This window comes from Oryctolagus cuniculus, chromosome 14 (genome assembly GCF_964237555.1).
Source record: "Oryctolagus cuniculus chromosome 14, mOryCun1.1, whole genome shotgun sequence".
In the NCBI taxonomy this organism is placed as follows: domain Eukaryota; kingdom Metazoa; phylum Chordata; class Mammalia; order Lagomorpha; family Leporidae; genus Oryctolagus; species Oryctolagus cuniculus.
This window is the reverse complement of record NC_091445.1, coordinates 68,691,813-68,719,189: the sequence shown is the minus strand read 5'-3', so window position 1 is coordinate 68,719,189 and position 27,377 is coordinate 68,691,813. Positions and strand designations below refer to the sequence as shown.

At 40.9% G+C, this 27,377-nt stretch overlaps 1 protein-coding gene across 12 annotated transcripts in view; it reads right to left on the bottom strand.

Moving 5' to 3' along the window:
• Window positions 1-146: 146 nt before the first annotated feature.
• Window positions 147-27,377, bottom strand: part of ZNF131 (zinc finger protein 131) — a 35,712-nt gene continuing 8,481 nt past the window's right edge. For 6 of the 12 annotated variants that reach the window (XM_051853504.2, XM_008262162.4, XM_070056681.1 and 3 more), the window contains 4 exons: window positions 24,338-24,482; window positions 9,502-10,184; window positions 3,113-3,243; window positions 147-1,990 (listed from right to left, as the gene is read on the bottom strand). In XM_051853504.2, coding sequence (XP_051709464.1) covers window positions 1,310-1,990; window positions 3,113-3,243; window positions 9,502-10,184; window positions 24,338-24,482 — 1,640 coding nt within the window. In that variant the 3' untranslated portion in view covers window positions 147-1,309. The remainder of the gene's footprint in view (window positions 1,991-3,112; window positions 3,244-9,501; window positions 10,185-24,337; window positions 24,483-27,377) is intronic. The other 6 variants (XM_070056687.1, XM_070056682.1, XM_070056684.1 and 3 more) reach the window with 2 other exon arrangements.

The following is a 27,377-nucleotide window of genomic DNA, read 5'->3' as shown; positions in this document are numbered from 1 at the left end:
AAAAAAAGAAAACACAAAACAAAACTAAAAATTTATCAGGAACATAGATACCTGAAGGCAAACAAGATAGATAAATACACATCAGAAAATACCTGACCATAAGCCAATTTCTACACTGGGTAACTTGAAAAAAAGAGTCAAGAACACATAATTTTAAAGTTTACTTTAAAAAGGTAAATATCTCCCAGTATTTAACAGGTAAAGAAAATAGCATATTGGTTTATTTTTATATGGTTGTTATATTTTATTTTCCAAGTAATACTGATTAAAAATATTTACACACCTACTTTTAAGTCCACAGTTTAGCACTCTTATTTGTATGGCTTCAAAAGTTATAGCACAAGATCTTTACATTAAGGATTGGGAAAAAAAAAAAAGATTCCATTCAAAACAAAGCCTGATATATTATATACACGTTTTTCTCTGTATTTTAAATACATTAATTTTTAAAGGATGTCCATCTGTTTTTCATCTGGTGGTAAAATACTAGTGCAACTTTTCATCAAAATAAAGTTTACCACAGATGTAAACAAATTTTCCAATTGAAATGGCCCTTCAGCTGCCAATAAATGCAATTTCTGAACCTAACTTAAATGAGAAAGAATTGGTGGTTGTCATTATAAGCAAAAATATGAAGTGCTACAGCAACACCTACACTGCTTCTTACAACACAAACTTTGAAAGAACCAGAGATGCTTTATGTAAGTTTAGTTGGTTTTGAAAGGCACATGGGTGTGGATTTTTTTTACATTCCAGAAGTTTTGCCACCACCATTCTGTTTCTGTTGCAGAGATGGCATCTGTAGCTAGCGGGGTAGACAAGAATGTTGTTCAAAGTAAAGAAAGCCAGAGCCAAAATTTAACTGCACAGTAACAATGCACTTTTCTTCATGCAGCCTTGCTTCCTATACATTGTTTTCTAACATGCATTAGAATACAGAGACTTGTATTCTAATGATTTTACAATATGGGAGAAACTTGAAGGACATGACCTGGAGAAAAGGGAGAACCCTTACCACAATGAAAATAGATACATTCGTACCCAACTATATAATAAGAATATAACCCATTTAAGTTTCCAGAAATATACTTCTCAAAGCTCCCCTTCATTTATGGGAAAGATCCCCCCTTTGTGGCATTAAGTGGGAGAAAAAGAATCAGAATCAGTCTGTTTCGACAGAAACAGCTCAGCACAACAAGAAACAGATTAACTTTGGTCCACTTGTCTGTTAGCTTCAGGACAGTCACACTGCCCATATATCAGTTCAAAAGCCCAACATGTAAATTTAAAAATATATTCATTTGCTATTTCATTCTAAAACTGGCATAGCTGTTCTGTCTTCATTCCCTGTGTTTTCGGCTTGGGAATCCACTGCTGTTTTGGTCTCTAAACTCTCAGCATCTTCGTGATCCCTGGCAGCCTCGGCAGTATCTGGGTGGCTAGGCTCGCTCTCTTGGTTCATGATTTCAGGGGCTACGTGATCCAAGTCTGCTTCCAGAAGTTCAGTTTGTACTTCCATTGGCATCTGATTTACCCGTTCAACATGCAGCTCCTCCACGTGTACTTCAGTACCTTCTTCAGTCTGAATCCGGCCTACTTCTAGATAACTCACTTGGACCTGCTCCGGAAGCTCACTGATATGTGAATCGTGCACTTGGCCATCCTGGAGCAAATCTGGATGGACTTGTTCCACAGTCACTTGTGCTGAATCCACCTGGACCTGAAGCAATGGCAGCACATGCACCTTCCCAACTTGTTCTATAATAGTCATTGATGTCACAGGTTCAGTTTGCACGCGTGTTTCCACGGAAAGGACTTCTTCAGTTACTAGACGCTCTGAAATATTGTGAGCATCACTGAGATGTCTCCTTAACTCATTTCCTTGCATGAACCACAAGTCACATAAAGTACAATGGTTGGGTTTATCTCCAGTGTGTATTACCAAATGATCTTTGAACTGGTCCCAGCTGTTAAATACACTGTTACAGACCTGAAATAACCAAACATATGACATTAACACTACTTATATTCAAATTGAGGGTACTGATACATTTATTCTCTGCAGAATACATTCATAATAAATTGTAAGTTTATTCTGAAAATGTTATGAATACAGTATCTGTAATATAATCAAGTCGAAGCTAGTTTCATAATTTTTTGGCTCAGTCTTTTGAGCTGATAAAGTGAACAAATACATTTTGGGAAACACTTCAACAACACTGCCTTGTTAAAGTATCATATAAGTTTTGGGAATATAAAATGACAACCCTGTACTTTCTCCCAATAACATCAGCTTTTAGAACTTTACATTACTTGGGATAAAAATACACTAATCATGGTTTTCTACAGTTAATAACTGTAGTTTCAGACTATCTGTTACTTAGGACACAATTTTTTTTGAAACTGGTGTCATCTAGAGTTAGGTGAAAAAACTATCCTAAAACCCCTTAGAAAAATCAAGAAGGGAACAGCGCAGTGGCATAGTGGGTAAAGCCACCACCTGCAGTGCCAGCATCCCATATAGATGCCGTTTTGAGTCCCAGTTACTCCACTTCTGATCCAGCTCTCTGCTGTGGCCTTGGAAGGGCAGCAGAAGATGGCCTAAGCCCTTGGGCCCCTGCACCTGCGTGGGAGACCCAGAAGAAGCTCTTTCCTTGGGAATGACGCAGCTCTGGCCATTGCAGCCATTGGGGAAGTGAACCATTGGATGGAAGACCTCTCTCTCTCTGCTGTTACTCTGCCTTTCAAATAAATAAATCTTTAAAAAGAAAATATTCTTTTTTCCCATTTTTGCATTTAATACACTTAAACTACTGAGCATCACACCTTGGCAGCATAAGAACAGAGTGGAGTATCAACTGTTTACTCCTGCAATCATTTGGCTGACTGGGAGCTGCAACTCATTCTCTGCCTGGTATTTTAATAACAACCTACTGAACGCTGCTAGTCTGGAGGAAACCAAAATTAGAAATACTGTTTCTAATGAACAGACATACCTTTTCTAACATTGTAAGGTCAAAAAATTCTAAACTGTACCGTCCTGAATTGAGGACAGTCTGTTACACTTTGGTTTTGCTCTTTTCTTAGGGACTACAAACAAGAACACACATACCTGGCACTCATAAAGCTTCTTTCTTCCCTTTTTTGCCCCCACTCCAGTTTGGCAGGCAGTGAGGTGACATTTGAGGGTGCTATTTCTAGCAAATCGTTCATGACAATTTGGACATTCAAAAGGTTTTTCCCCTATTAGAAGAGGGGGGAACATGACCAATTAGGAAAAACAGCAAGAACAAATAATTAAGTTTGTTTTTACCATTTGTTAATTTTCATTGTACATTAAGAGAGAGAAATCACAATTTATAATTGAAATGTTTTCTCCACCTCTAAAAAGGCTTTTCTATGGCAGTAACAAGATTCAGTGATTATAATCTGTTTTGATGAAGAAATAAAACTTGGATGTGAGTTCTGTTCCATGTTTTTGCATTTCATAACTGTCTTTTCCATTAGATGAAAATGATGATCATTCTCTATTTTGGGGAAGTGTATCACTATCCTTCCCACCAGCTTTGAAAATGCACTTACCATGTTACAAGACTGCGTGCTAGGGGCTGAATGTAAAAGGATAAATTATAAACTGTCCTTTTCAAAAACTTCATCTCAAAGGTCAGACTCTGAAGTGAAATATGTGAAAATACACAAACACACTGCAGAAAGCCTGTTAACAGGAGAGACATGGAACACGCACTGCAGCAGCGCAGAGGAAAGGGCAAGTCTGCCTGGGCTTGAAAGAGACGAAGTGCATCCTATGCAGGGCACACAAGTGTAAAATAGCATGGGGATGCCCCAGTCTCTGGCTTAGAATACCAGCCTGCATAAAAAATGCAGACATGTAGGTCGAAGTAGGTCTGGGTTGGGTAGTAGCGGGAAAGGAGTGTATGTTCACAGTTTTGTGTCTGCTGGGTTTGTGGTGCTCAGGGCAGAGTGGAGATGTCTGGCAGACAGTTGTAGGAACAGTTCTGGAGTCGGAGGGAACACTGTTGTACGGAATGAGGGTCAGGGGTTATTTTTAATGGTAATAAAAACTTCTGGAATAGGTAAAATTACTCAGAGGATGTTGTGTGATAAAAGAATCAAGAATCGGGGCTGGTGCTGTGGCACAGCGGGTTAACACCCTGGCCTGAAGTGCCAGCATCATATATGGGTGCCGGTTTGAGACCTGGCTGCTCCATTTCTGATCCAGCTCTCTGCTGAGGCCTGGGAAAGCACAAGATGATGGCCCAAGTCCTTGGGCCCCTGCATCCGTGTGGGAGACCAAAAGAAGCTCCTGAGTCCTGGCTTGGGATCGGCGCAACTCTGGCCATTGCGGCCAATTGGGGAGTGAACCATCGGATGGTAGACTTCTCTCTCTCTCTGCCTAACTCTGACTTTCAAAAAAATAAATCAATCTTTACCAAAAAAAAAAAAAAAAAAAAAAAAATTCAAGAATCAAGGTCAGAACCTAGTGAAAACACTGAGTTAAAACAGCAACTGAGTTAAAACAGCAGGTAGGTGAGATAGCAAAAGAAATATAAATGGGATAGCTAAGAAAAAAAAAAACTGAGGGAAATTACAGTAGTCAGTGATATGGTGTCATTGGATGGGCTTTGAAGAAAAGGGAAATCTCTTCTTCTGGAATAAAAAAGAGAGGTTTGATGCTACAGGTATGCTGGGGGTGGGAAGACAGGTATGTCATCTGCTGAAGGTGTTGGATGGGTAGTGAAGATCTTGCTTGAACAGCAACTAGGAAAAGTCAGACAGCAAAAGGCCTAACCTAAGGTCAGAGACAAACTGTTCTCCAGCTGTAATGAGCAACAGGGGGTAGGAATAAATGCACTGATTCTAGGATGGAGGTCTTTTTAGATCAAGTATGGTTCCTTTCAACAAGGAAATATTCTTACAGTACAAGAGGTGACTCAGGCTGCATACAATGAGGTCAGTTAAGATAGAGAGGTCAAAAAACATGTAATAACTGGAGGCTGGCACTGTGGCGTAATGGGTAAAGCTGTTGCCTGCAGTGCTGGCATCTCATATGGGCACTGGTTCGAGTTCCGGCTGCTCCACTTTGGATCCAGCTCTATGCTATCGTCTGGGAAAGCAGTAGAAGATGGCCCAAGTCCTTGGGCCCCTGCACCTGTGTGGAACCCAGAAAAAGTTCCTGATTCCTGGCTTTGGATCAACATGGCTCCGGCCATTGCGGCAACTGGGGAATGAACGAGCAAATGGAAGACCTCTCTCTCTCTCTGCCTCTCCTTCTCTATATAACTCTTTCAAATAAATAAATAAATAAATTTTAAAAACAAAACAAAAAAACCATGTAATATCTAGGTGGAAGGGGACATGGAATGACAGGAAGGTTAAGTGAGGTATAGTACAAAATGAGGAGAATGAGGGACTTCAGGGCTTGTATATAATAGAACTAAGATTTCAAAGGATAAAAAAGGGAAGACTTAGTTACCTGGAATCAGTGTTGATAAAGAAACTTTTCAACTCTAAAAAATGTTGAGAATTTAACTGTTAAATAAAATGGCTACAATTTATGGCTTTAATAGTGTTTATTTTTTCATTATCAATGAAATCTACAAACATCAATTGGCACAGCCTCTTTAAAGGGAAATCTGATAACACTGGCAAGATTTAAAATGTATGTATTCTTTAACTTGGTAATTCTGCTCTTACAACTGAATGTATATATACTTATAAAAGTACAGTTTGTATTCCTAAAAGTCTAGCAAAAGGAGTAATTATGGCATAAGCAAGCACTGAAATACTGGGCAGCTACAGCAAAAAAAAAAAAAAAAAAAAAAAAAAGAAGAAGAAACACAAAAAACAACCAAACAAAAAACTATATTCACAAATGGTTCATATATTTTTTAAAAAGACTTCAAGATAAGTTAGGTGGCCTAGCACTGTGATTGTTCCTGTTTATTTTTCCTGTATGTGTGAGTATGCATGTCTATGGCTACTTGAAAATGCAAGGAATAGATCTGGAAGGTTAAATAAGAAAATGACTCTTGCTTCTCAAGAGTCAAGTAGGACAGAGACTCACTTTTCATTGTATGCCACTTGAGCTGTTTCTATTTAAAAATTAGCTTCATAAGCTCAGTAAAATCTAGAAATAGCAAAAAACTGACTATTTAAGATATGTAAATTAATGTTCTCACAGTGCCTTCACCATTTTTCTTATGTGTCACAATCCTATAAAGTAGGTATAATTATCCTTATTCACACAGACAAGGAAAGAAGCCCAGCGGCAAAGTGACCAGTCAAGTTCACCCTGCTGGCAAACGACAGAATTGGAACCAGAATTGAATTCTGATTTCCAGACCCATGCTCTATGGAAAGCAGGAAGCAACTAAAAGTCACCCTTAGTTCTTTCTCACATTAAGAGTTCCACAAGATTATCTGCAAATGTATCTGGTATTTTCCCTCCCCCCAAAAGTGCTTACCCTTCTGTATTTTTCTAGGTTAATAACCTCCAATCATGAAGTCACTCAAATCAGGAAAGTGGGAGTCAACCTCTCTTTGAGCTTCATACCTTACACAATATCAAATCCTACTGATTTTGCCTACTTACCATTACTAAAATCTCTCCCCCTCCCCCTTTCCCACAAGGTTTTCCCTAAACTCCCATTCTGGTTTAGAGTACTCCAACAGATTTCTTATGATATAAGCTAGCAGGTTTCATCCCACTCTATCTTACCAGTCATCCTTTTAGAATTTAAATCTGATCAGAGCTCTTCTCAACTTAAACTCTTTTAAAATGACCCAAAGTTGTTCAAGATAAGAACTCAACTCATCTACAGCATTCATAAAAACAACTACATGATCGCAGCCTCTTACATCACTTCTAGATACTCCATGTGCCTAGATGCATGCCACACGGTCAGTCCTTTCAGCCTCTTCAGCCACATTAAATTCAGAGGACAGGTAACAGCCAATCAAGACACAGTATTATAGTTCATACTTCAAAACACATACGAGGGGCTAGTGTTGCGGCAAAGCAGGTAAAGCTGCCACCTGTGAAACTGGCATCCCATACGGACACGGGTAAGCATCCCAACTGCTCCACTTGCAATTCAGCTCCCTGCTAACAGCTGGGAAAAGCAGTGGAAAATGGCTCAAGTGCTTGGACTTCTGCCACCCATGTGGAAGACCCCAATTAAGTTTCTAACTCTTGGCTTCTACCTGGTTCAATCCTGGCCATTGTAGCCACTTGGGAAGGTAACCAGTGGATGGAAGACTTCTCTGTCTTTCCCTCTCTATAACTCTGAATTCCAAATAATTTTTTTTTTTTTTAAAGAACATGTGGGGCTGACACTGTGGCACAGTACGCTAAGCCTCCATCTTTGGCACTGGCATTCCATATGGGCGCCAGTTGCAGTCCCAGCTGCTCCACTTCCCATCCAGCTCTCCATGGCCTAGGAAGGCAGTAGAAAACGGCCCAAGCCCTTGGGCCCCTGCACCTGCATGGGAGACCCAGAAGAAGCTCCTGGCTCTTTGCTGTGGATTGGCCCAGCTCCAGCTGTTGCGACCATTTGGGAAGTGAACCAGTGGATGGAAGACCTTTCTCTGTGTTTCTCCTTCTGTAACTCTGCCTCTCAAACAAACAAAATAACACATAGGAAACCAAACCACTACACTAACAAAAGATGTAAAGCATGTAACTGAGTAGCATGTATTAAGTGTTTTGAGAGCAGTAAATAGGAACAAGATTGTCTCTTATCTTCATCCTTCATTCTACGGGAAAAATAATCCAAGTCTTATTAACTTACTTTGCTCTTCCTGAATTCAGTAAGTCACTAATCACAATTCCAACTATCTTGTCACCAATTATCAGTACAGTAACTGAAGTTAAAAATAAAAGGTCAGTTTGCTGTATGTGCTAAACTGCTTCTTTAATGGTCAAATAGTTCAGTTATTTATAACAATTTAACTGTTACTTATCAAACATAATTTCAAAGGGAACTGACATTCCTAGGAAATCATATCCAAGCAACTGATTATCCACTGGAAAAACTGGAAACCCTTGTCACAGTCTGCTAGTTACCTAACTAATGTATATTTATTGTGCTGCTGGTTCATTGATTCTTTTGCAAAATTAATCCATTGTAGCTGTAAAAATACTCACCAATAGACTATTAAAATAGACATAAGCTTTATAAGGACCACCACCCCCATACTCTATGTGGTTCCCAAATATAAAACACATATTTCTGACACCAGAAGGTATTTTCCCAAAAGATTTCCTGAATGTCTAATCGTTACCTTGAAGCCCTTTAACTGCACTGAGCCTCAAGTTCCAAAGTCTGACAGCCCTGTGGTAACTCTACTCTACACCCTGTTATAATGGGTCGGGACTACCCAATGGTCAAGTCATTGGTGGGAGCTACTATGTCTGACAGAGACCTAGGGAAGAATGCTTTGGGGGAGGCAGAAATGACATGGAATTGGGCAGGCAAAAGGTAGGCAAGCAGGAGATGCAGAACTCTGAGGGGCAGGGGTCACTGGGGCAGTCTTCCTAGAACATCCGTCTCTTGTATGGAGTGGCTCCAGCTGAAAGAACAGTACAATGACCTTACCCTCCTCCTGCCTACCAATCCTGACATACTTGTCACTGAAGAGCTGAAGGGATATGGTCATGTATTTTGCCAATTTAGCTGGTGAATCAAAACAGTTAACTAAATGCATGTAAAAAAAGAATAAACATGTCAGAGATTGCTTGTATTGCTTACTTACGAAACATGTTAACTTGAGAAATACAAAGTTAGTAACAATAAAGACTCAACTACAATCAGGATTTAATAATTTATGATCCTTTCCTAAATATATCACAAACTATATTTTATATATTTCTTTGAAAAATCTAAAAACCGGCAAGGCATTAACTGATAATTACTCTCAAGGCTGATGTTGTTTTGCACTTGAATCATTATTTCACCAAGATATTAGTAAAAAACAGTGTACTTAGCCTTCAGATTAATACAGAAAGTGGGTTTCTGTAGCACTGTTTTTTTCAAGGAAAGGATTTGGACTTGAAGAGAATGTGGAAAAGACAAACTTTTAAAAGTACTTGCTGGCCGGCGCCGCGGCTCACTAGGCTAATCCTCCGCCTAGCGGCGCCGGCACACCGGGTTCTAGTCCCGGTTGGGGCGCCGGATTCTGTCCCGGTTGCCCCTCTTCCAGGCCAGCCCTCTGCTGTGGCCAGGGAGTGCAGTGGAGGATGGCCCAGGTGCTTGGGCCCTGCACCCCATGGGAGACCAGGAAAAGCACCTGGCTCCTGGCTCCTGCCATCGGATCAGCGCGGTGCGCCGGCCGCAGCGCGCCAGCCGCGGCGGCCATTGGAGGGTGAACCAACGGCAAAGGAAGACCTTTCTCTCTGTCTCTCTCTCACTGTCCACTCTGCCTGTCAAAAAAAAAAAAAAAAATAAATAAATAAAAAAAATAAAAGTACTTGCTCATTACCTGTATGTTTTCGAAGATGCTCTTTAAAATGTCCAAAGTGGTCAAACTGTTTCTCACAGTACTGACAAATGTGAATTTTTTTCCCAGTTCTTTGCTTCTTACTGACTCCACCTTCTTCAAGGTGGTAACAATTTAGGTGCTGTTTCCATGCGCTCTCCCGAAGATACCTTTTATTGCATATTTCACACTTGAAACTCTCAGTGGAGTGTGATTTCATGTGTTCCTTAAAATGGTAAAACAATTTAAATGAACGGTTACATTTCTCACAATGGAATAAGTCCTTCACATGTGACAGCTGAAGTTCCACAATTTCAATACCTTCTACCTGTTTGCTTATGGGGTCAGATGCACAGCCGTCTTCTTTAATCTGTCCTTTCCTATCACCTTGACGGTACTTGCTGGTAATGTCTGCCAACAGTGCTAGAGCGGAATCATCAGAGGAAGCTGTGCTCTGTATGTATTTTATGGACTGCTTAGCAGAAGCCACTTCCTCTAACGTTTCGATGCCTTCATCTTCCACCTCGATCGTGCCCTCGGCAATCTCCACCTCGATTTCAACAGGTTCTGATTCTGCAGACGGCAATGACTCAGTGATAACATTTGAAGTTTCTGCAATCTTCCTTTTTTTGGCCTCACTTTTTCCTGTGGTATTCTCCTCTAATGGAGCTGAATTTTCTTTGTTTCTGAAATACAGAATGTGTAGATTTTAAAAATCTGTAAGATTGAAATCTTAAAAGGCTTTTCTGAAGAAACTGATACAGAAGAACAGAAAACAAGGTTGGATAGCTTATACTTTATGACCCCAAGACTTACTAAAAAGCTACAATTATGACAATGACATTTGGTAAAGTATAAATATGAAGATAAACACAACAAAATAAAGTGCAGAAACAGATCCACACTTGTACATTAAATTTATTTCCATAAGAAAAAAAGTTCCTAGGCAATACAATGGAGAAAGCTAATTTTTTTAACAATGGTACCAGAACTGGTATGTGTATGGGAAAAATAACCCTTATCTCACATCATACACAAAAAAGTAGACCTCAGGTTTAAATGTAAGAACTAAAACTATTAAATTTCAAGAAAATCTGCAGGCAATCTAGTGAAAAAATTCTAAAGTAGCATACCAAAAAAAAAAAAAAAAAAAAAAAAAAGGCAGAGATCCCTAACAGCAAAATCTGGTGAAATTAATTTCATCAAAATTAAAAATTTCTACCCTTTAGAATTACAGTTAATTAAGAGGCAATTTATGGAAGATATTTATAAACATCCATCTGTCAAAAGTATTATATCCAGAATGGGATAAGCTATCTTACAACAAGCGCAATAAAAGATGACACCTGTTGAAAGACTATTCTCTAAGAGTTTCTTGAGTGTCTGAAAATCTTACAAACGTTTTGGACTCTTCACAGATACATGCACACAGTACAGACAGGAAAGGTTTTTTACTGTCCCATGTAATAAGGACAATAGTCCCTCCCTCTAGGATAAAGGCCAGGCAGGTTTGCTTGTAGCTCATCATAAAAGACTTGGGTTTTCTAAGCTAAATATTCCTTAGCTATGATATAAACCACTCACACATACAGCATTCACTTGGGCCATCCTATGCCACCCCTGTGGGACGACTTAAGAAGGGAAAACTAGTGTCAACTCAAAACTCTGCTACTTGCTGTGATCATGGATGGTGATAAAATCCTGTCCTTTGGGCCCCTAAGTCTTCTGATCTACCAGCATCCATCACCCAGTGGTGGAATAACTTGCTAGCTTGTGAGCAAAACCTCAGATCCCTCATAATTCTTGTCAGTTTCTGGCACTGAGGACAGGATACCAAAACAAGGTAAGGTTTTCTGAAAGCATGAGGGGCTGGTATTGCAGCACAGCAGGGTAAACAGTAGCCTGTGATGCTGAGTGCTAGTTCAAGTACTGTTTCTGCATGTGGGAAGGCAGCAGAAGATGATCTAAGGACTTGGGCCACTGCATCCATGTGGGATATCAGGATGCAGTCCTGGCTTTGGTCTGGTCCAGCTCTGGCTATTGCAGCTATTTGGGGGAGTGAACCAGTAGATGGGAATATATTTCTCTCTCCTCCTCCTTTTCTCCTTCTCTCTCTCTCTCATGTTCTGCCTTTCAAACAAATAAATAAATCTGTAGAAAAAAAAAAAGAGGAAGGATGAAACATCACATAGCAATTAACGGACTATGAGGAAAGTTCACGGAATTTGGCGGTAAACACATTGACCAAATTGTATAGTCACAACTGGACAATAAAGAATCTTCCACTTTATTGCTATCACTGTGAACTGTGTCTTCCTCCTCCAAAAGATGATTACAAGGGGCTAGCATTGTGGTGTAGGGGTTAAGCTGTTGCCTGCAGTGCTGGCATCCTATGTGGGCGCCAATTTGTGTCCCTCCTGATGGCCTGGAAGGGCAGCGGAAGATGCCCAAGTGCTGGGCCCTTGCTAGTCACGTGGGAGGCCTGCAGGAGGCTCCTGGCTTCAGTCTGGCCCAGCCCAGCCCAGGCTGTTGCAGCCATCTGGGAGGAACAATGGGAGGGACATCTCTTTCTGTAACTCTTTCAAATAAATAAATCTTAAAACAACAAAAAACTATGAGGTGAAAAAAAAAAAAAAAGGATGATATGGTGGTCCCTGATACCTGTGAATATGAACAGATCTGGAATTTAACCTTCAAGGTATTAAGACAGAACTGAGTTAAGACATCATTAGGGTGCCTTAACTCACACTAAATCATTGTAGATGTCTCTACAGGAGTTGGGATATACAAGCAGAGAAAACAAAGCCAAATGAAGACAGAGGGAAGATGGCAATGTAGAGATGGAGCCAGAGATGGAGGAGTGATGTTGCTACAGCCACGGAACGCCTGGGGCTTCCAGAAACTAGAAGAGGCAAGAAGGATTCTCACCTAGTCTCTGAAGGGATCAAGGCCCTCTATGAACACCTTGACTTCAGAATTCTAGCCTCCAGAACTGAGAGACACTAGGAATACACTTCTGTTAAGGCACCCGGTTTGTGGTACTTTGTACTGAATGGCAGTCTTAAAAAACAAAATTACCTAGTAACAAAGAAAAACTGAGAATGCAGTTTTAGAATGAGTACTGGACATGTTCATGGACAGGTACTGGTACAGTGCCGTGGTCACTGTAAAATCTCCTTTCTAAGTCATATGTTCAGGTTTCTGGACCACTCATAGTCTGATAATGGTACACTTTTTATTATAAAACTACATAACAGGAGCCATTCCATATAGATGCCAGTTCGAGTCCCCGCTGTTCCACTTCCGATTCAGCTCCCTGCTGAACGCTGGGAAAGCAGTGGAAGATGGCCCAAGTGCTTGAGCCTCTGCACCCCTGTGGGAGACCCAGAAGAAGCTCCTGCTTGGCCCAGCTCTAGCCACTGCAGCCATCTGGGGAGTGACCAGTAGATGGAAGATCTCTCTGTCTCTTCCTATTTGTCTGTAACTCTATCTCTTAAATAAATAAATAAATCTTTAAAAAAAAAAAACCTACACAATAACTGAATAATAGTTAAGGCATTAAAAGACCTTTCACACGCTAACTACCAACCACAGATACTGGTACTGTGGAATAAGACAACTCTACTCCTTCACCCCCTCCTCATCCAAATATCTGAGTACAGAAGTTTGGTCATCAAATTCCATTATCCCCATAAACTTTTTGTCTCCTTGGCTGCTTTGTGAGTAATGATGAAGAAAAAAGGGGTGGGAGTTATACAAACCTAACTGGAAATTTAGGATTCAGGTCCTGAACATTCTTGGAAATACATGATTCTCTTTCTCCAAAAGCAGCCTTGGGACAATTTGCTTGGTATCTCTCTTATGTGATAACCTGATAACAAATGGGCTTAAGAGAATCAAACTTAATTCCTGTTCAGTTACCTGGATTTTCTTGTTGGACTGACACCATTTCCTAAGAATATTAACCACCTGACTGAATTGCCAAGTATACTTACAATGGCCCACAGGAGCCAAAGTGGGAAACTTAATGGGTCTCTAAGTTTTATAAAAACGCCTTTGACCATTTCAGATGAAAGGTAAGAGGAGTAGATAGGGGCCACCGCCGGCAGTGTTAGCATCCCACATGTGTGCCGGTTTGATCCTGGCTCCTTCACTCCTTCACTTTCGATCTAGCTCTCTGCTGTGGCCTGGAAAAGCAGTAGAAGATGGCCCAAATCCTCAAGCCCCTGAACCAGTGTGGGAGACCTAGAGGAAGCTCCTGGCTTCTGATGGGCGCAGCTCCAGCCATTGTGACCACATGGGGAGTGAACAAGTGGATGGAAGACCCCTCTCTCCCTCTGCCTTTCAAACAAATAAATAAATCTTTAAAAAAAGAAGAGAGGATGATTGGAACTAGGTAAAGTTATAGCTATCATAACGGGATACACTGATTCTGTGGTGGTATAAGGAACAAGCAGAATTTTAGTTATCACTGTCTTCCAGAACCATCTCTAGAAGGAAAAAGCCAATGTCGCTCCAAGTGCTTGTGTGCATCTTTAAACTGATATGAAGTGGTCACCAATTCCCTTAACTTTACCAAGAAGTCTTGAAAACATCTGGGGACGGCCAAATTCTGCACTCTCACGCAAAATAGTAGGTATTTGCCTATCACTCTCGGAGTTATGATCACGAGGTGGACAACAGCCACTGAGGTGGCATTCAGGCGCTTGTAAAGAGCAGGACAGACTGAACTGATACCTCACATAGTCCTACCACTTGAATTAGACTCAATCACTCTAAATGAACTACGAAAGGAGGTCACATTGAGGGCAACGTCAGCATGTGCCCAGCTGACATAGATCCCTCTTTGAGAACACAAATAATTATAAACAGTATTTCTTTCCAGGGCTCCTATGTGCTCCTGGGACTGTACTTCTTGTGTGGAGGCCAGGTTCTAACTTCTCTCCCCCACAAATACAATGACTCACACCTCAGGTGGATATGAGAGACCATCAGCCGGCACCCCGGCTCACTAGGCTAATCCTCTGCCTTGCGACGCCGGCATACCAGGTTCTAGTTCCAGTCGGGGCACCGGATTCTGTCCCAGTTGCCCCTCTTCCAGGCCAGCTCTCTGCTGTGGCCAGGGAGTGCAGTGGAGGATGGCCCAAGTGCTTGGGCCCTGCTCCCACATGGGAGACCAGGAGAAGCACCTGGCTCCTGCCATTGGATCAGCGCGGTGCGCCAGCTGCGGCAGCCATTGGAGGGTGAATCAATGGCAAAGGAAGACCTTTCTCTCTGTCTCTCTCTCACTGTCCACTCTGCCTGTCCAAAAAAGAGACCATCAAGTTTTTTTTTTTTTCTTGGACAGGCAGAGTGGACAGTGAGAGAGAGAGACAGAGAGAAAGCTTTTCCTTTACCGTTGGTTCACCCTCCAATGGCCGGCATACCGCACCGATCCGCAGCCAGGAGCCAGGTGCTTCCCCTGGTCTCCCATGTGGGAGCAGGGCCCAAGGACCTGGACCATCCTCCACTGCACTCCCGGGCCACAACAGAGAGCTGGACTGGAAGAGGAGCAACCAGGACAGAATCCGGTGCCCCAACTGGGATTAGAACCTGGTGTGCCGGCGCCGCAGGCGGAGGATTAGCCTATTGAGCCACGGCGCCGGCCCATCAAGTGTTAAAAGGAAGATCATGTAGCCCTCAGGACTCTTGATCTCTCTGAAACCAGGCTACTCTTGGTTAGAAGCTCTCAAGTGAGAGCTTCCTGGAGGAATAACTGACTTATTTATGCATGCCCTATAGGCAGTTTTTCTGCTCATTAAGAGTTATCGAATTAAAAAAGGTGGCATAAAAATTGAGCCTAATTTAGACTGATATGATCAATGGCCCCACCTAGGTGCTGGAAGGTAATCATGTCAGCCTCAAATGATTGGTGAGGAGTTACTATGCACGACAGACTCGCCCTAAACTCTTCCCTGCGGGCCAAAACAGAGTCTGTGTAATTGCTAAAACACCCTGCTATGCTTGGATTAATGCCTAGGGCATTTTAAAGTTGAAAAGTCAATACAGAAACTAAAGGAGAAAGCCATTTTTTTTCTAGGGACTTGTTCAGTTGGTTGAGTCCAGGTGGACCTTGGTGGAGTGGATGCAATGATCAAGGTCAGCACTGCATGGCAGCCATATCCTACTGCTTGAAGTATTGTTTGATAATATGATTAGGTCCCAGTCCCTATTGGTAGATTAACCAGAGAGACCAATGAAGTTGTAGTCATCAGACAACCAGAAGCCAAGATAGCATGGAAACAAGCGTGGATCCCTCACATGTTTTTACATGTCTTATAAATACAGGCAGTGTTAGCCCTTGATTCTGGACCATCTTTTCAAGGTTGTTTCTATAGCAAAGAGCTTTGGAAGACAGAGCTTGTCTTCTTCCAAAGCAAAGGGAATATTACTTATGAGGGGTATCCAAAAAGTTCATGGAAAACGTGTATTATGAAAAAGCTGTGCATGGATTTCAAAAATTTCTTGCACCAAAATAAACTTACTTTTTACTCCCATTTCTCCATGAACTTTCTGAACTCCCCTCATACTGTCCAGTAGGATAAAGATCAAGCAGGTCTGCTTGGAGTGCATCGTCAAAGATCTGGCTTTTCTAAAGCTCAGGGTTCCTTGACTATGACACAAACCACTGTAAGCACAGCACACAGCTAGGTCACTGTGTCACACCTATAGGACTGGGCAAGGTGGAGGAAGAAAATGGATACACACATGGAGCTCACTCTGTTTCCTTTGCTTTAAGTCAGTGGCTGAGAATCTTTCTTCTGCCAAGATGATTTGACTCTTTATAACATCATTCGCAGGCCATACAAAATTACTAACTTAGAATCAGCCTGTTAAAAATTCATTAAATGTGAGTTCTTGCCTGCAGTTGCCTTTACAGGACCAGACCACATGATTTCACAGGCCTTTTACCACCTGGATGTTCCCCATCCCTGCTGTAAACAATCGAGTCCTTTCTGACTCAGGAGTCTGTGTCTTCTGCTAGCATCCATGAAACTGGCTGGCTAACCTATTAGCTCGCAATACGAAAAAAAGTCATAATATTCTTAACATTCTTGACAACAACCCACATTTTAAAATGGCAAAAAGTTTGAACAAACACCTTGCCAAAGAATATAAATAGATGGCAAAAAAGCATGTGAAAAGATGCTCAACACTATTAGTCATTAGAGAACTATAAATTAAAACCACTACACACCCACCAGCATGACTTAAAATGAAAAGGCCTAAACACACCAGTATCAGCAAGACTGAAGGACTGTAACATTCATACATTGCAGGTTGAAATTTAAAGTGATATAAACATTTAAGAGAACAGTTTGGCATTTTCTTTTTTAAAAGATTTACTTATTTATTCAAAAGGCAGAGTAAGAGAGAAAGAGATCTTCCATCTGCTGGTTCATCCTGAAAATGCCCAAAACAGCTTAGGCCAGTTCAGGCCAAAGCCAAGGACCACAAACTCCACCTAGGCCTGCCACATGGGTAGCAGGGACTCAAGTACTTGAGCTATCATCTGCTGCCTATCAGTGCATTAGTAAGAAACCCCATTGGAAGAAAAGTAAGCCAGACTTGAAACAGACACTCAAATATGGCATACAGGTGTCCCAAGAAAGCAACTTAACCACATTACAATGCCCACGCCAGTCTGGCATGATCATATACCTAGCCAGATATTCCACTCCTCGGTATTTATCCCTAAACTGGAAACAACATAAATCTCCATTAATAAGTGAGCAGATAAACAAATAGTAGTGCATCTTTTTAGTGGAACACAATTCAGCAATAGAAAGGCATTTACATGGAAAGCCAAGACACTGTGGCAAAAATGACCTAAATCAAAGATCTCTCTGAGTGAGAATCCAGCGGAAAGAATGGGCCATCAAAGGAAGTACCTTTCTCTGAAGGGAGGAGAGAACTTCCACTTTGATTATGGCCTTGTCTAAATAAGGTAAGAGTCTGTGAACTCAAGAGGCTTCCATAGCCTTGGCAGCAGCTCATGACAAGAGCCTAGGGTGATTACTGATGCCATAAATAAGAGTGTCAATTGTTAAATCAACAACAGGAGTCACTGTGCACTTACTCCCCATGTAGGATCTCTGTCCTTAATGTTTTGTACTATGCGAATTAATGGTAAAACTAGTCTTCAAACAAACAGTACCTTATACTTGGTGTGTCTGTGTGGGTGCAATCTGTTGAAATATTTACTTAGTATATGGGGCGTAAAATCACTATAATCCAAAAGTTGTACTTTCTATTTTTTAATTTTTTTAAATTTTTTAAAAGGCAGAGTGGACAGTGAGAGAGAAAGAGAGAGAAAGGTCTTCCTTTTAGGTCTTCCTTTTTTGCCGTTGGTTCACCCTCCAATGGCTGCCGCGGCCGGCGCACTGCGGCCGGTGCATCACGCTGATCTGAATGAAGCCAGGAGCTTCTCCTGGTCTCCTATGCGGGTGCAGGGTCCAAGCACTTGGGCCATCTTCCACTGCACTCCCGGGCCACAGCAGAGAGCTGGCCTGGAAGAGGGGCAACTGGGACAGAATCCGGTGCCCCGACCGGGACTAGAACCTGGTGTGCCGGCACCGCTAGGTGGAGGATCAGCCTAGTGAGCAGCGGCGCCGACCAAAAGTTGTACTTTCAAAATTTATATTTATTAAATAAAAGTTTTCAAAATATATATATATATATGAAAGAAAGGCATTTACTCTCAAAAATATAGATGAATTTCAAGAAAATTGCTGATAGGAACTAAGACAAATACATACTATATGATCACATGTATATAAAATTATAGAAAAGGCAAACTAATCTATAGTGACAGCAGATCACATGAGGATAAAAACAGAGAGGGAACAGATTACAAAACAGCATGAAGAAACTTTGGGGGTGATGAATGTGCTCATTATCTTGATAGTGATAATGAACCACAGGTGTTTGTGTGTGTGTATATACATATGTTAAACTGTGCGGCCAGTGCTATCGTGTAGTGTGCTAAGCCTCAGCCTGCGGTACTGGCATCCCAGATGGGCACCAGTTGGTGTCTTGGATGCTCCTCTACTGATCCAGCTCTCTGCCTTTTGCATAGGAAAACAGTAGAAGACGGCCCAAGTGCTTGGGATCCTGCCTCCTGGCTTCAGATTGGCCACTGCAGCCATTTGGGGAGTGAACCAGCAGATAGGAGACCTTTTCCTCTGTCTCTCCCTCTCCTCTGTCTGTAACTCTGTCTCTCAAATAAATAAATAAATACTCTTAAAAAACACCTCGGGGCCGGTGCTGTGGCACAGTGAGTTAAAGCCCTAGCCTGCAGCGCCGGCATCCTATGTGGGTACTGGTTTGAGGCCAGGCTGCTCCTCTTCCGATCCAGCTCTCTGCTATGGCTTGGGAAAGCAGTGGAAGATGGCCCAAGTCCTCAGGCCCCTGCAACCGTGTGGGAGACCTGGAAGAAGCTCCTGGCTCCTGGCTTTGGATCAGCTCAGTTCTGGCCGTTGTGGTCATCTGGGGGAGTGAACCAGTGGAATGGAAGACCTCGCTCTCTGTAAGTCTTTCAAATAAATAAAATAATTCTTTAAAACATCTCAAAGTATGTGTGTGTGTGTGTGCGTGTATAAAGATTTATTTATTTATTTGAAAGGCAGAGTTACAGAGAGATCTTCCATTTACTGGTTCATTCCCCACACGGCAGCATCTGCTGGGGCTGAAGCCAGGAGCTTTATCCCAGTCTCCCAAGCACAAGGGCCATCCTAAACTGCTTTGGCAGGCACTTTAGCGGAGCTAGATTGGATGTGGAACAGCCAGGACTCAAAGTGGCACGGCACCCATAAGGGACGCTGGTATTGCAGGCAGTGGCTCAACCTGCTACACCACAGCATGAATTCTTCAAGCTGTATACTTCAAATAAATATCAGTAACTTAGTGCACATCAGTCCTATCTTATTAGGACCACAATAACAGCGCAGATTTGGTGCAATGATTAAGACACAAGTTGGGACATCTACACTCCCCAACAGCGTGCCTCTGTTCCAGTCCCTGATCTGCTTTTTAGTCTAGCTTCCTGCTAATATGCACCCTGGGAGACAGCAGGTAGCAGTCAGGTACATGCTAGCCAAGTGGGAGACCAGGACTGAGTTTCTGTTCCTGCTTTCTGCCTGGCTCACCCCAGCTATTGCATTTGGGAGTGAATGGAAGATCTCTCTTTCAAATAAAAGCAAATAAACTCACAATGACATACCACTATATAGCCATTAGAATACCTAATGCATCTAAGTTCAGTCTGTACAAACTTAAAAACACAGCCACACCTTACATTAGCATTATAACAAAAGCAGCACTAATTCAGTAGTCAAAAATTGGAAAACCTCAAAGTCCATTAGATGGAAAAACAAACTGTGGGGATATCCACACCATGTACTACTATCCAGCAACAAAAATAAATTTATCACCACCACCACCACAAGGACAAATCTGTAAAACAAAGTCTAAACAAAAAAGGGCAAACATGAAAGACTATGTATACTGTAGGAGTCATGTATATGATATTCCAAATAAGATGAAACTACAGGGATATTCGATTTGCGGTTGCATGGGACTGAGAATTAGGATCCACTCTAATTTCTACCGCAAATGTGAGAACACTTCACATACTTTCTGTACCTGCAAGATTTATACAATAATCTCAACAGAGCTGCTCTAAGCAATCAATTTAATAACAAAGTTAATTTTTATTTCTAAATTGTTTACGCTGTTAAATTATGTTTTCCCATGGTCCTATAAAGCCCTCAGTTACTGCTTTTGCACTTACTCCTGTGATGATAAATATTTGCTCAATTAATATGAAATTAATGCCTCACTTTGGAATGCTCCAATTCCCATTCCATAACATTTCGCTTTAATATCAATTCACCTTGTAATCATCCAGAGAACATTTTAAATGACATGCTCAACCTCTCCAGTACCAGTAATACAAATAACCTTATCTACAACAACTTAATTGAACCTAAATTATGATTACTGCTTGGCTACTCATTTAAAGAGGCATACTTAATTTGCAAGATATTAAAGTGAGAAAAATTGCTTCCTATAGTAAGTATGGTTCTTTGTTATTTTAAAATACAAGCGTTAAGGTAAATTGTAAACTATTTCTTAACCAGTCTTAGGAATTAGTTGGTGAACCTAGATCCCTTCCTCACAAAGGAACAATTAAAGAACAACAAAAAGTGCAGCTACAGCTTTTTATAATTCGTACAGTGGAATAAACCAGCTTGTCTTCAGAACTGAATGGCAAGGCAAGAGATTTTAGAGGCTTGTAAGGGAAGGAAAGGAGAAAAACTTAGCAAGTGGGTAGCCCAAGAGACCCAAGTTCAAGTTTCAAACCCACTCAAATGCCTCCTAAAGATGAAAAACAGATAATTCCTGGCTCAGAGAGGTTGAAGTCTATTAGTAAACTGTGAGAATAATAATAATAAAGTATCTTGAATGAAGAAAATATAGAATTACAGAAGTATATATATAATCTATCTGCTTGGAACAGTCATGTAAGGCTTCAGAAAGCGGGTGGCTGGCTCTCAACCAAGACCAGAAGATGAGTAATATTATGCCAATGTACGTCCAAGCAGGATGGGAGAAGTCATTTCAAGTAAAGATCAGAGTGTATGTACTTCAACATCATCATGTGGCAGGTGCTGTTTTACACACACTCATTAAAAGATACATCTAAAAGAAGACAAAAATATTTGGAGATGTGACCTTAAAGCTCATTCTTCAAATAGCCCAAACACAAGGCTCTGTTCAAAAAAAAAAAAAAAAAAGTCAAGAGTTCATCATTGTAGCTACTAAAGTGGTATTACCAGTTTAGGCTACTAAGAAACTGACCAAAAAAGGTTAAAGGAAAAAACTGGAATCTTCATGAGAAACTTTGAAAAAGGACATATTCCAGAAAATCTGGAAGATATACACCTGCCCAAGGCTGTGTGCATGCCTAGGAAATTACTTTGAAGATCCAAAGGTCTCACCTCTATCTGACCTCGAGGCTCCATGCACGCAGAACGTAAGGGATAAGTCAGAGCTGCTTGATGGAACGCTAGTCGTGTGCCTCAAAACAGAGACCTCCCCAATAAGGGTGTGGACACTTATTGACTCAAGACATTTAATGAAATATCTGTCACATCATCAGCTGATCAGTAATAGAACAGAACAGAGACTTTAATGGCCACACATTAAGAATATAAACTTTACAGAATTAGCCTAGGAAAGTTGCTAAACAAATAACAACAAATGGGGGTGTGAGAAGAGGTGTCTCTAAACAGGAGTTCTGACACATGATTTCAATTTTGAACAAAATTACGAGACACACAATGAAGCAGAATAGCTCATAAACCAGTATGAAGAAGTCAATATAAACCTTTCCCTGTAGAAGCCCAGGCATTGCATTACTATAAACAGCCAATACGTAATACTGCTGCTTTTCTGTTTTCAAAGAAACCCTTTAGAGCATACTGCATGCTTTTGTGGTTCAAAAAACAATTCAACATGTTACTGTACTTATATTTATACTGAAAAGCAGTGAAGGTTCTAATTACCATAGGGATCCTACTCTTAACAATTAAAAAAACACAAAAAAACAAAAAACCTCTAATGGGAGCAGGCATTTTGCTTAGTAGTTAGATACCCACATCCCACATGGGAGTGCCAGTGTTCAAGTCCCAGCTCTGGCTCCTAACTCCATCTTCCTGCTAATGTCACCCTGGGGGCCATGGTGACAGCTCAAGTACTAGGTTCTTGCTGTCCACATGAAAGACCTGGATTGAGTTCTCTGGATCCTGGATTTGGTTCTGGCTGGACCTCAGCCATTATATGCACATGGGGAGTGAAATTAGAAGACAAGAGCTCTGTCTCTCTTTGCCACTCAAATTAAGTAGAATAATACATATTCTAAAAGGTTATAAACAGGCCAAAGAAAACCACCACACCTAGTTGTTCTTACTTCCCATCTCCCAAATAACTATACATGTGAACTCAATTAAAATGCCTCCTAGATCTCACTAAGGCCACCGTGACAGAGTATGTTCCACAGTTTTGTGGCCAAGAATTTTCTCCATAGTGAGATACAACTCACTATCGTGAGCAGGAAAAGAGCCTAACAAAACTTTTCCAGCAGATTCTCAACCAAGATTTAACCCCATTTACAAGTATCCCCCTTTAGTCTACCTCCATTTTGACAACAGAAGGCCTACCCAGGTGTATATGCTCAACATGCACCTCTAAGTGCTCCCTGTGTTCAACATACCCTGCAGGAACACTGATCTGGTTCTGACTGGCACACATACATCTACCCCTTCACAAATGTTCACTGAGCACCTGTTATATGTCACAGAACATATACCTCAAGAGAATGACCAAGCTCTTGTCAGAAAAGTTTAACCTTGAACTGTCATCAAACTAGTTAAAAGACATGGTATTTATAGATTACAGTTCAATTTCTTACTGTCATTTTTCTCTTCCAATGAAACCATGCCAATGAATTGTATTAGCTCATTTTGTCATTTTACCAAACTCTAATTTAGTGTCATGCCAGTGACCTCTATTGAGGGTCACCATCAAAAACCAGTACGAGTTGATAAAAGCCAATAGTTCAGAGTACTATGTGTTATACACCAGGCTATGCACTGTCCATGCATTAATTTATTAATCCTTTACAAATAATCCTATTTACGAAGTATCACTATTATCCCCACTTCACAAATAAGGACACTGAACTGCTAGGAGGTTAAATAACTTCATTAAGAGCATACAGCAAAGAGTTAAGATGTAAACCCAGAGAGAAAGCTTGCAGAAACTGTCCTTAGTCACTATACTACACTGCCACTATTCACTATGTGAGGATTTTTAGCTCTTTGTTCATTATATCCTTTAATGTTTTCCAAACACTTCCTAGGAGAAAATTTTTAATACCAAGAATGGCGCCTTAGCAATTGATCTGTTCTCACAACAAATGTTGTAATAGAGTAATTTTTGTTTCTTCTGCAGAAGGTGCTTCAGAACTAAGCTAGATACAGCACACCTAGCATCTTACTTATATTTCTAAGTTGACTGATTATCTCTCACCTGGCCTATCTATTTCATTTCACCAATTTCCTTACTTATTTTTAAACAATGTCACGTCAATCTTTATTCTACAAAAGGTTTGGCTAACAAGGTTTGGTACAAATAATTAGCAACTTGAATCCAACAAAAACAGTTTACAGAAATCCAAAGATAATCACCTTAAAGAATATTAGATAACAAAAATGCTTCTTGGTTTAATCTTCACAGTTTTTAAACAAGGACAAGAAATCAAATGCAAGTGAAAGAACAGCAAGAACCCAGGAAAATTTTACAGATCCTTAGTCTTAATTTCAAAATGTCAGATCTTCATGGCATGACACACGCTCTTTCTCTGCCTACCTTTAAAACCGGAAGGGAAGGAGGGAGGGAGGAAGGAATGAATAGGGGTGCATGTTGTGGCATAGCATTATTAAAAGTCACCAACTGTGATGCTCATATCCCATCTCAGAGTGCTGGTTCATGTCCTGGCCACTTTGCTACTACTACAATTTCCTTTTAATGTGTCTGAGAAGGCAGATGTCTCAAAGTACTTGGGTCCCTGCCACACATGTGGAAGACCTGGAGGGAATTCCAAGCCCTGGCTTTGGTCTGGTTCCAGCCCTGGCTGTTGTAGGCATTTGGAAAATGAACCAGCAGATGGAAGATCTTCCATTTCTCTTCTGTCACTCTGCCTTTCAAATAAGTAAATCTTAAAAGAAATAATTACCTGACTTCAAGGGCTTTGATAGCTTCCAGCATTTGTAGAAACTCTGCTGCTTTCCACACATCATTGGCTTCCTCTTCTCCTTGTATCATTAATTTTGCTGTATAAGTGAACTCAATTAAATGACGAAAGGCCATTTTACTAACACCTGTAAAGAAGATGTACTTTAGCATGTATTCACATTAATTCAAAGCCTAAAACATTCAGTAAGGAAAAAAAAAGTCCGATGCTAAGAACTTGATTAGTGTGTGTCATTTTCGCAAATTATTTCCCAGAAAAATTCATTAATTGTATAACAACATTGTAGCCAAATTTCAACACCACCTAGCATACTACTTTATAAGATCTTTCCCAAAGATTTCTGAAACTAATCTTAAAGAACTGTAATATCTATTATTCAAACATAGTACATGTTGGACATGCTACATTTTGTGCCAGAGAGATTACAGCTGTGTCAACTCAGCTCTAAAATCTTCAAGGCTTTCCATAGCTTAGTAAATAAAGTGTACTGCTTCTTTGTCATTATTTCAAGGTCCTTCATATTATTTTTCTACTTAACATTTTAAATTTTAAACCAGTTCAATTCCAAACTACACATTATTTCTTAAACCCTGAATTCTCTAACGACTTCCATGCTTTAATAGTACTTACCCTCCTTCCTGAATGCTGAGCAACTACAATCTTTGAAGGCCCAACTCTGATGCCACATCTTCAATGAAACATGTATATTATTGTAGTAAAAAAAAATTGAGCTCTACTCTTTTTAATAAATTTTTAAGAGTATATTATTGCTGACTTTGGGTACTCTGGTGTACAAATTGCTAGAGTTTGCATCTTGCTTGACTGAAACACTGGGCCTATCAATTGTTAACTGCCCATTTTTCCTACCCCTAGCCCCTGCTAATCTTTATTCCACTCGATGATTCTATCAATTTTTAAATATCTAAGTAGAAATATATAGTATTGGTCTTTCTGTCTTATTTCACTTAGTGTAATGTATTCAAGTTTCTTCTTCCTTGTGTTAATAGATTCATTTATTTGAAAGGCAGAGTGGGGCCGCTGCTGTGGTGTAGTGGATAAAGCCACTGCCTGCAGTGCCAGCATCCCATATCGGCGCTGGTTTGAGATCTGGCTGCTCCACTTCCGATTCAGCTCTCTGCTATGGCCAGGGAAAGCAATAAGATGCCCAAGTCCTTGGTCCCCTGCACTCATGTGGGAGACTTGGAAGAATCTCCTGGCTCTGGATCAGTGCAGCTCTGGCCATTGTGGCCATCTGGGGACTGAACCAGTGGATGGAAGATCTTTCTCTCTTTCTCTCTCTACGAGTAACTGCGACTTTCAAGTAAAATAAATAAATCTTAAAAAAAAAAAAAAAAAAAAAAGACAAAGAGATCTTCCATCCACTGGTTCATTCCCCAAATGGCCACTATGACCGGGGGCTTGGACAGGCCAAAGCCAGGAGCCAGCAGCTTCCTCCAGGTCTCCCATGTGGGAATAGGGGCCCAAAGGCCCTCCCAGGTGCATTAGCAGAGAGCCAGATTGGAAGTGGAGAGCTGAGCCCAGAACTGGCATTGTACATGGGATGTCAGCACTGCAAGTTGTGGCTTTAACCTGCTGTGCCACAACGCCAGGCCCCTCAAGTTTCAATTTGTCACATATGGCAAAATTACCCTCCTTTTAAAGGCTGAAGTATCCTAAAAGGGTATTTAGAAAAATTTTGTGTAAAATGGAATTAAAAGATAAGTTTATTTTGGTGCAGGACATTTTTTGAAGGCCAGCCATGTGGCACAGTGGGTTAGGCCACCGCCTGTGCCACCAGATCCCACATTGGAATGTTGGTTCATGTCCAGACTGTTCCAATTCCAATCTACCTCCCTGCTAATGCGCCTGGAGAGGCAGCAGAAGGTGGTCCAAGTACTAGGACCCTTGCTACCCTCGTGAGAGATACTGATGGAACTCCTGGCTTCAGCCTGGCCTAGCCCTGACTATCACGGCCATTTAGGGAGTAAACAAGTAGATCTCTCACTCAGTAATGTTGCCTTTCAAATAAATAAAATAAATCTTTTTAAAAACTTCTGAAATTAATGCATACAAATCTTAAAAAGGCTCATGAAAATGATTATGAAAAAAGTATACATAAATCTCAAAAAAAATTTTTTTGCACCAAAACACTCACTTCTATTTTTCCATGAGCTGTATACAATGAGCACCTCAAAAAAGTATATGGAAAGAAGAATTCTGAGTGCTGTGGCATAGCAGGCTAAGACTGCCTGTGGCGCCAGCATCCCAGGTGGGCCCAGGTTTGAGTCCTGGCTGACCCTCTTCCAATCCAGCTCTCTGCTATGGCCTGGGAAAGCAGAAAATGGCCCAAGTGGTTGGGCCCCTGCACCCACATGGGAGACTTGAAATTAATTCTGAGATCTATATATAGCTGTTTCATAACATATTGTCCTCCAGGAACTTATGGGACCCTTCATATATCATGTTTTCCTTCTCCCTTCATCTGTTGATGGACATTTAGGTTGTTTCCACATCTTGGCTACCGAGCTGCAACACACACAGGAGGACTAATACTTCTTTGAGAACCTGATTTCAGTTCTTTGGGATAAATGCCCAGAAATATGTCTACTAGATCATAGGGTATTTCTACTGACAAAATTTTAAGGACCGTCCACACTCTTTCTGTAATAGCCTCATGCACCCCCACCAAGAGTGTGTGCAAGGGTTTCAATTTCTCTACATTCTCACCAATATTTGTCTTCTGTTTTCTCAGTAATAGTCATCCTGACAGGTGTGAAGTGCCATTTAATTGTGGTTCTGATTTGCACTTCCCATGCCTAATTATGTTTAGCAGTTTTTCATATACCTGTTGGCCATTTGTAGAATGGAGAAATGTCTACTCAAGTTCTTAGCTTATTTTTCAATGGTGTAATTAGGTTCTTTTTGTTTGACTATGAGTTATAGTCATATTTTGAGGATTAATTCCTTAATTATTTGGTATGGATATTTTCTCCTACTCTGTATGTTGATTTTTCATTGTAAA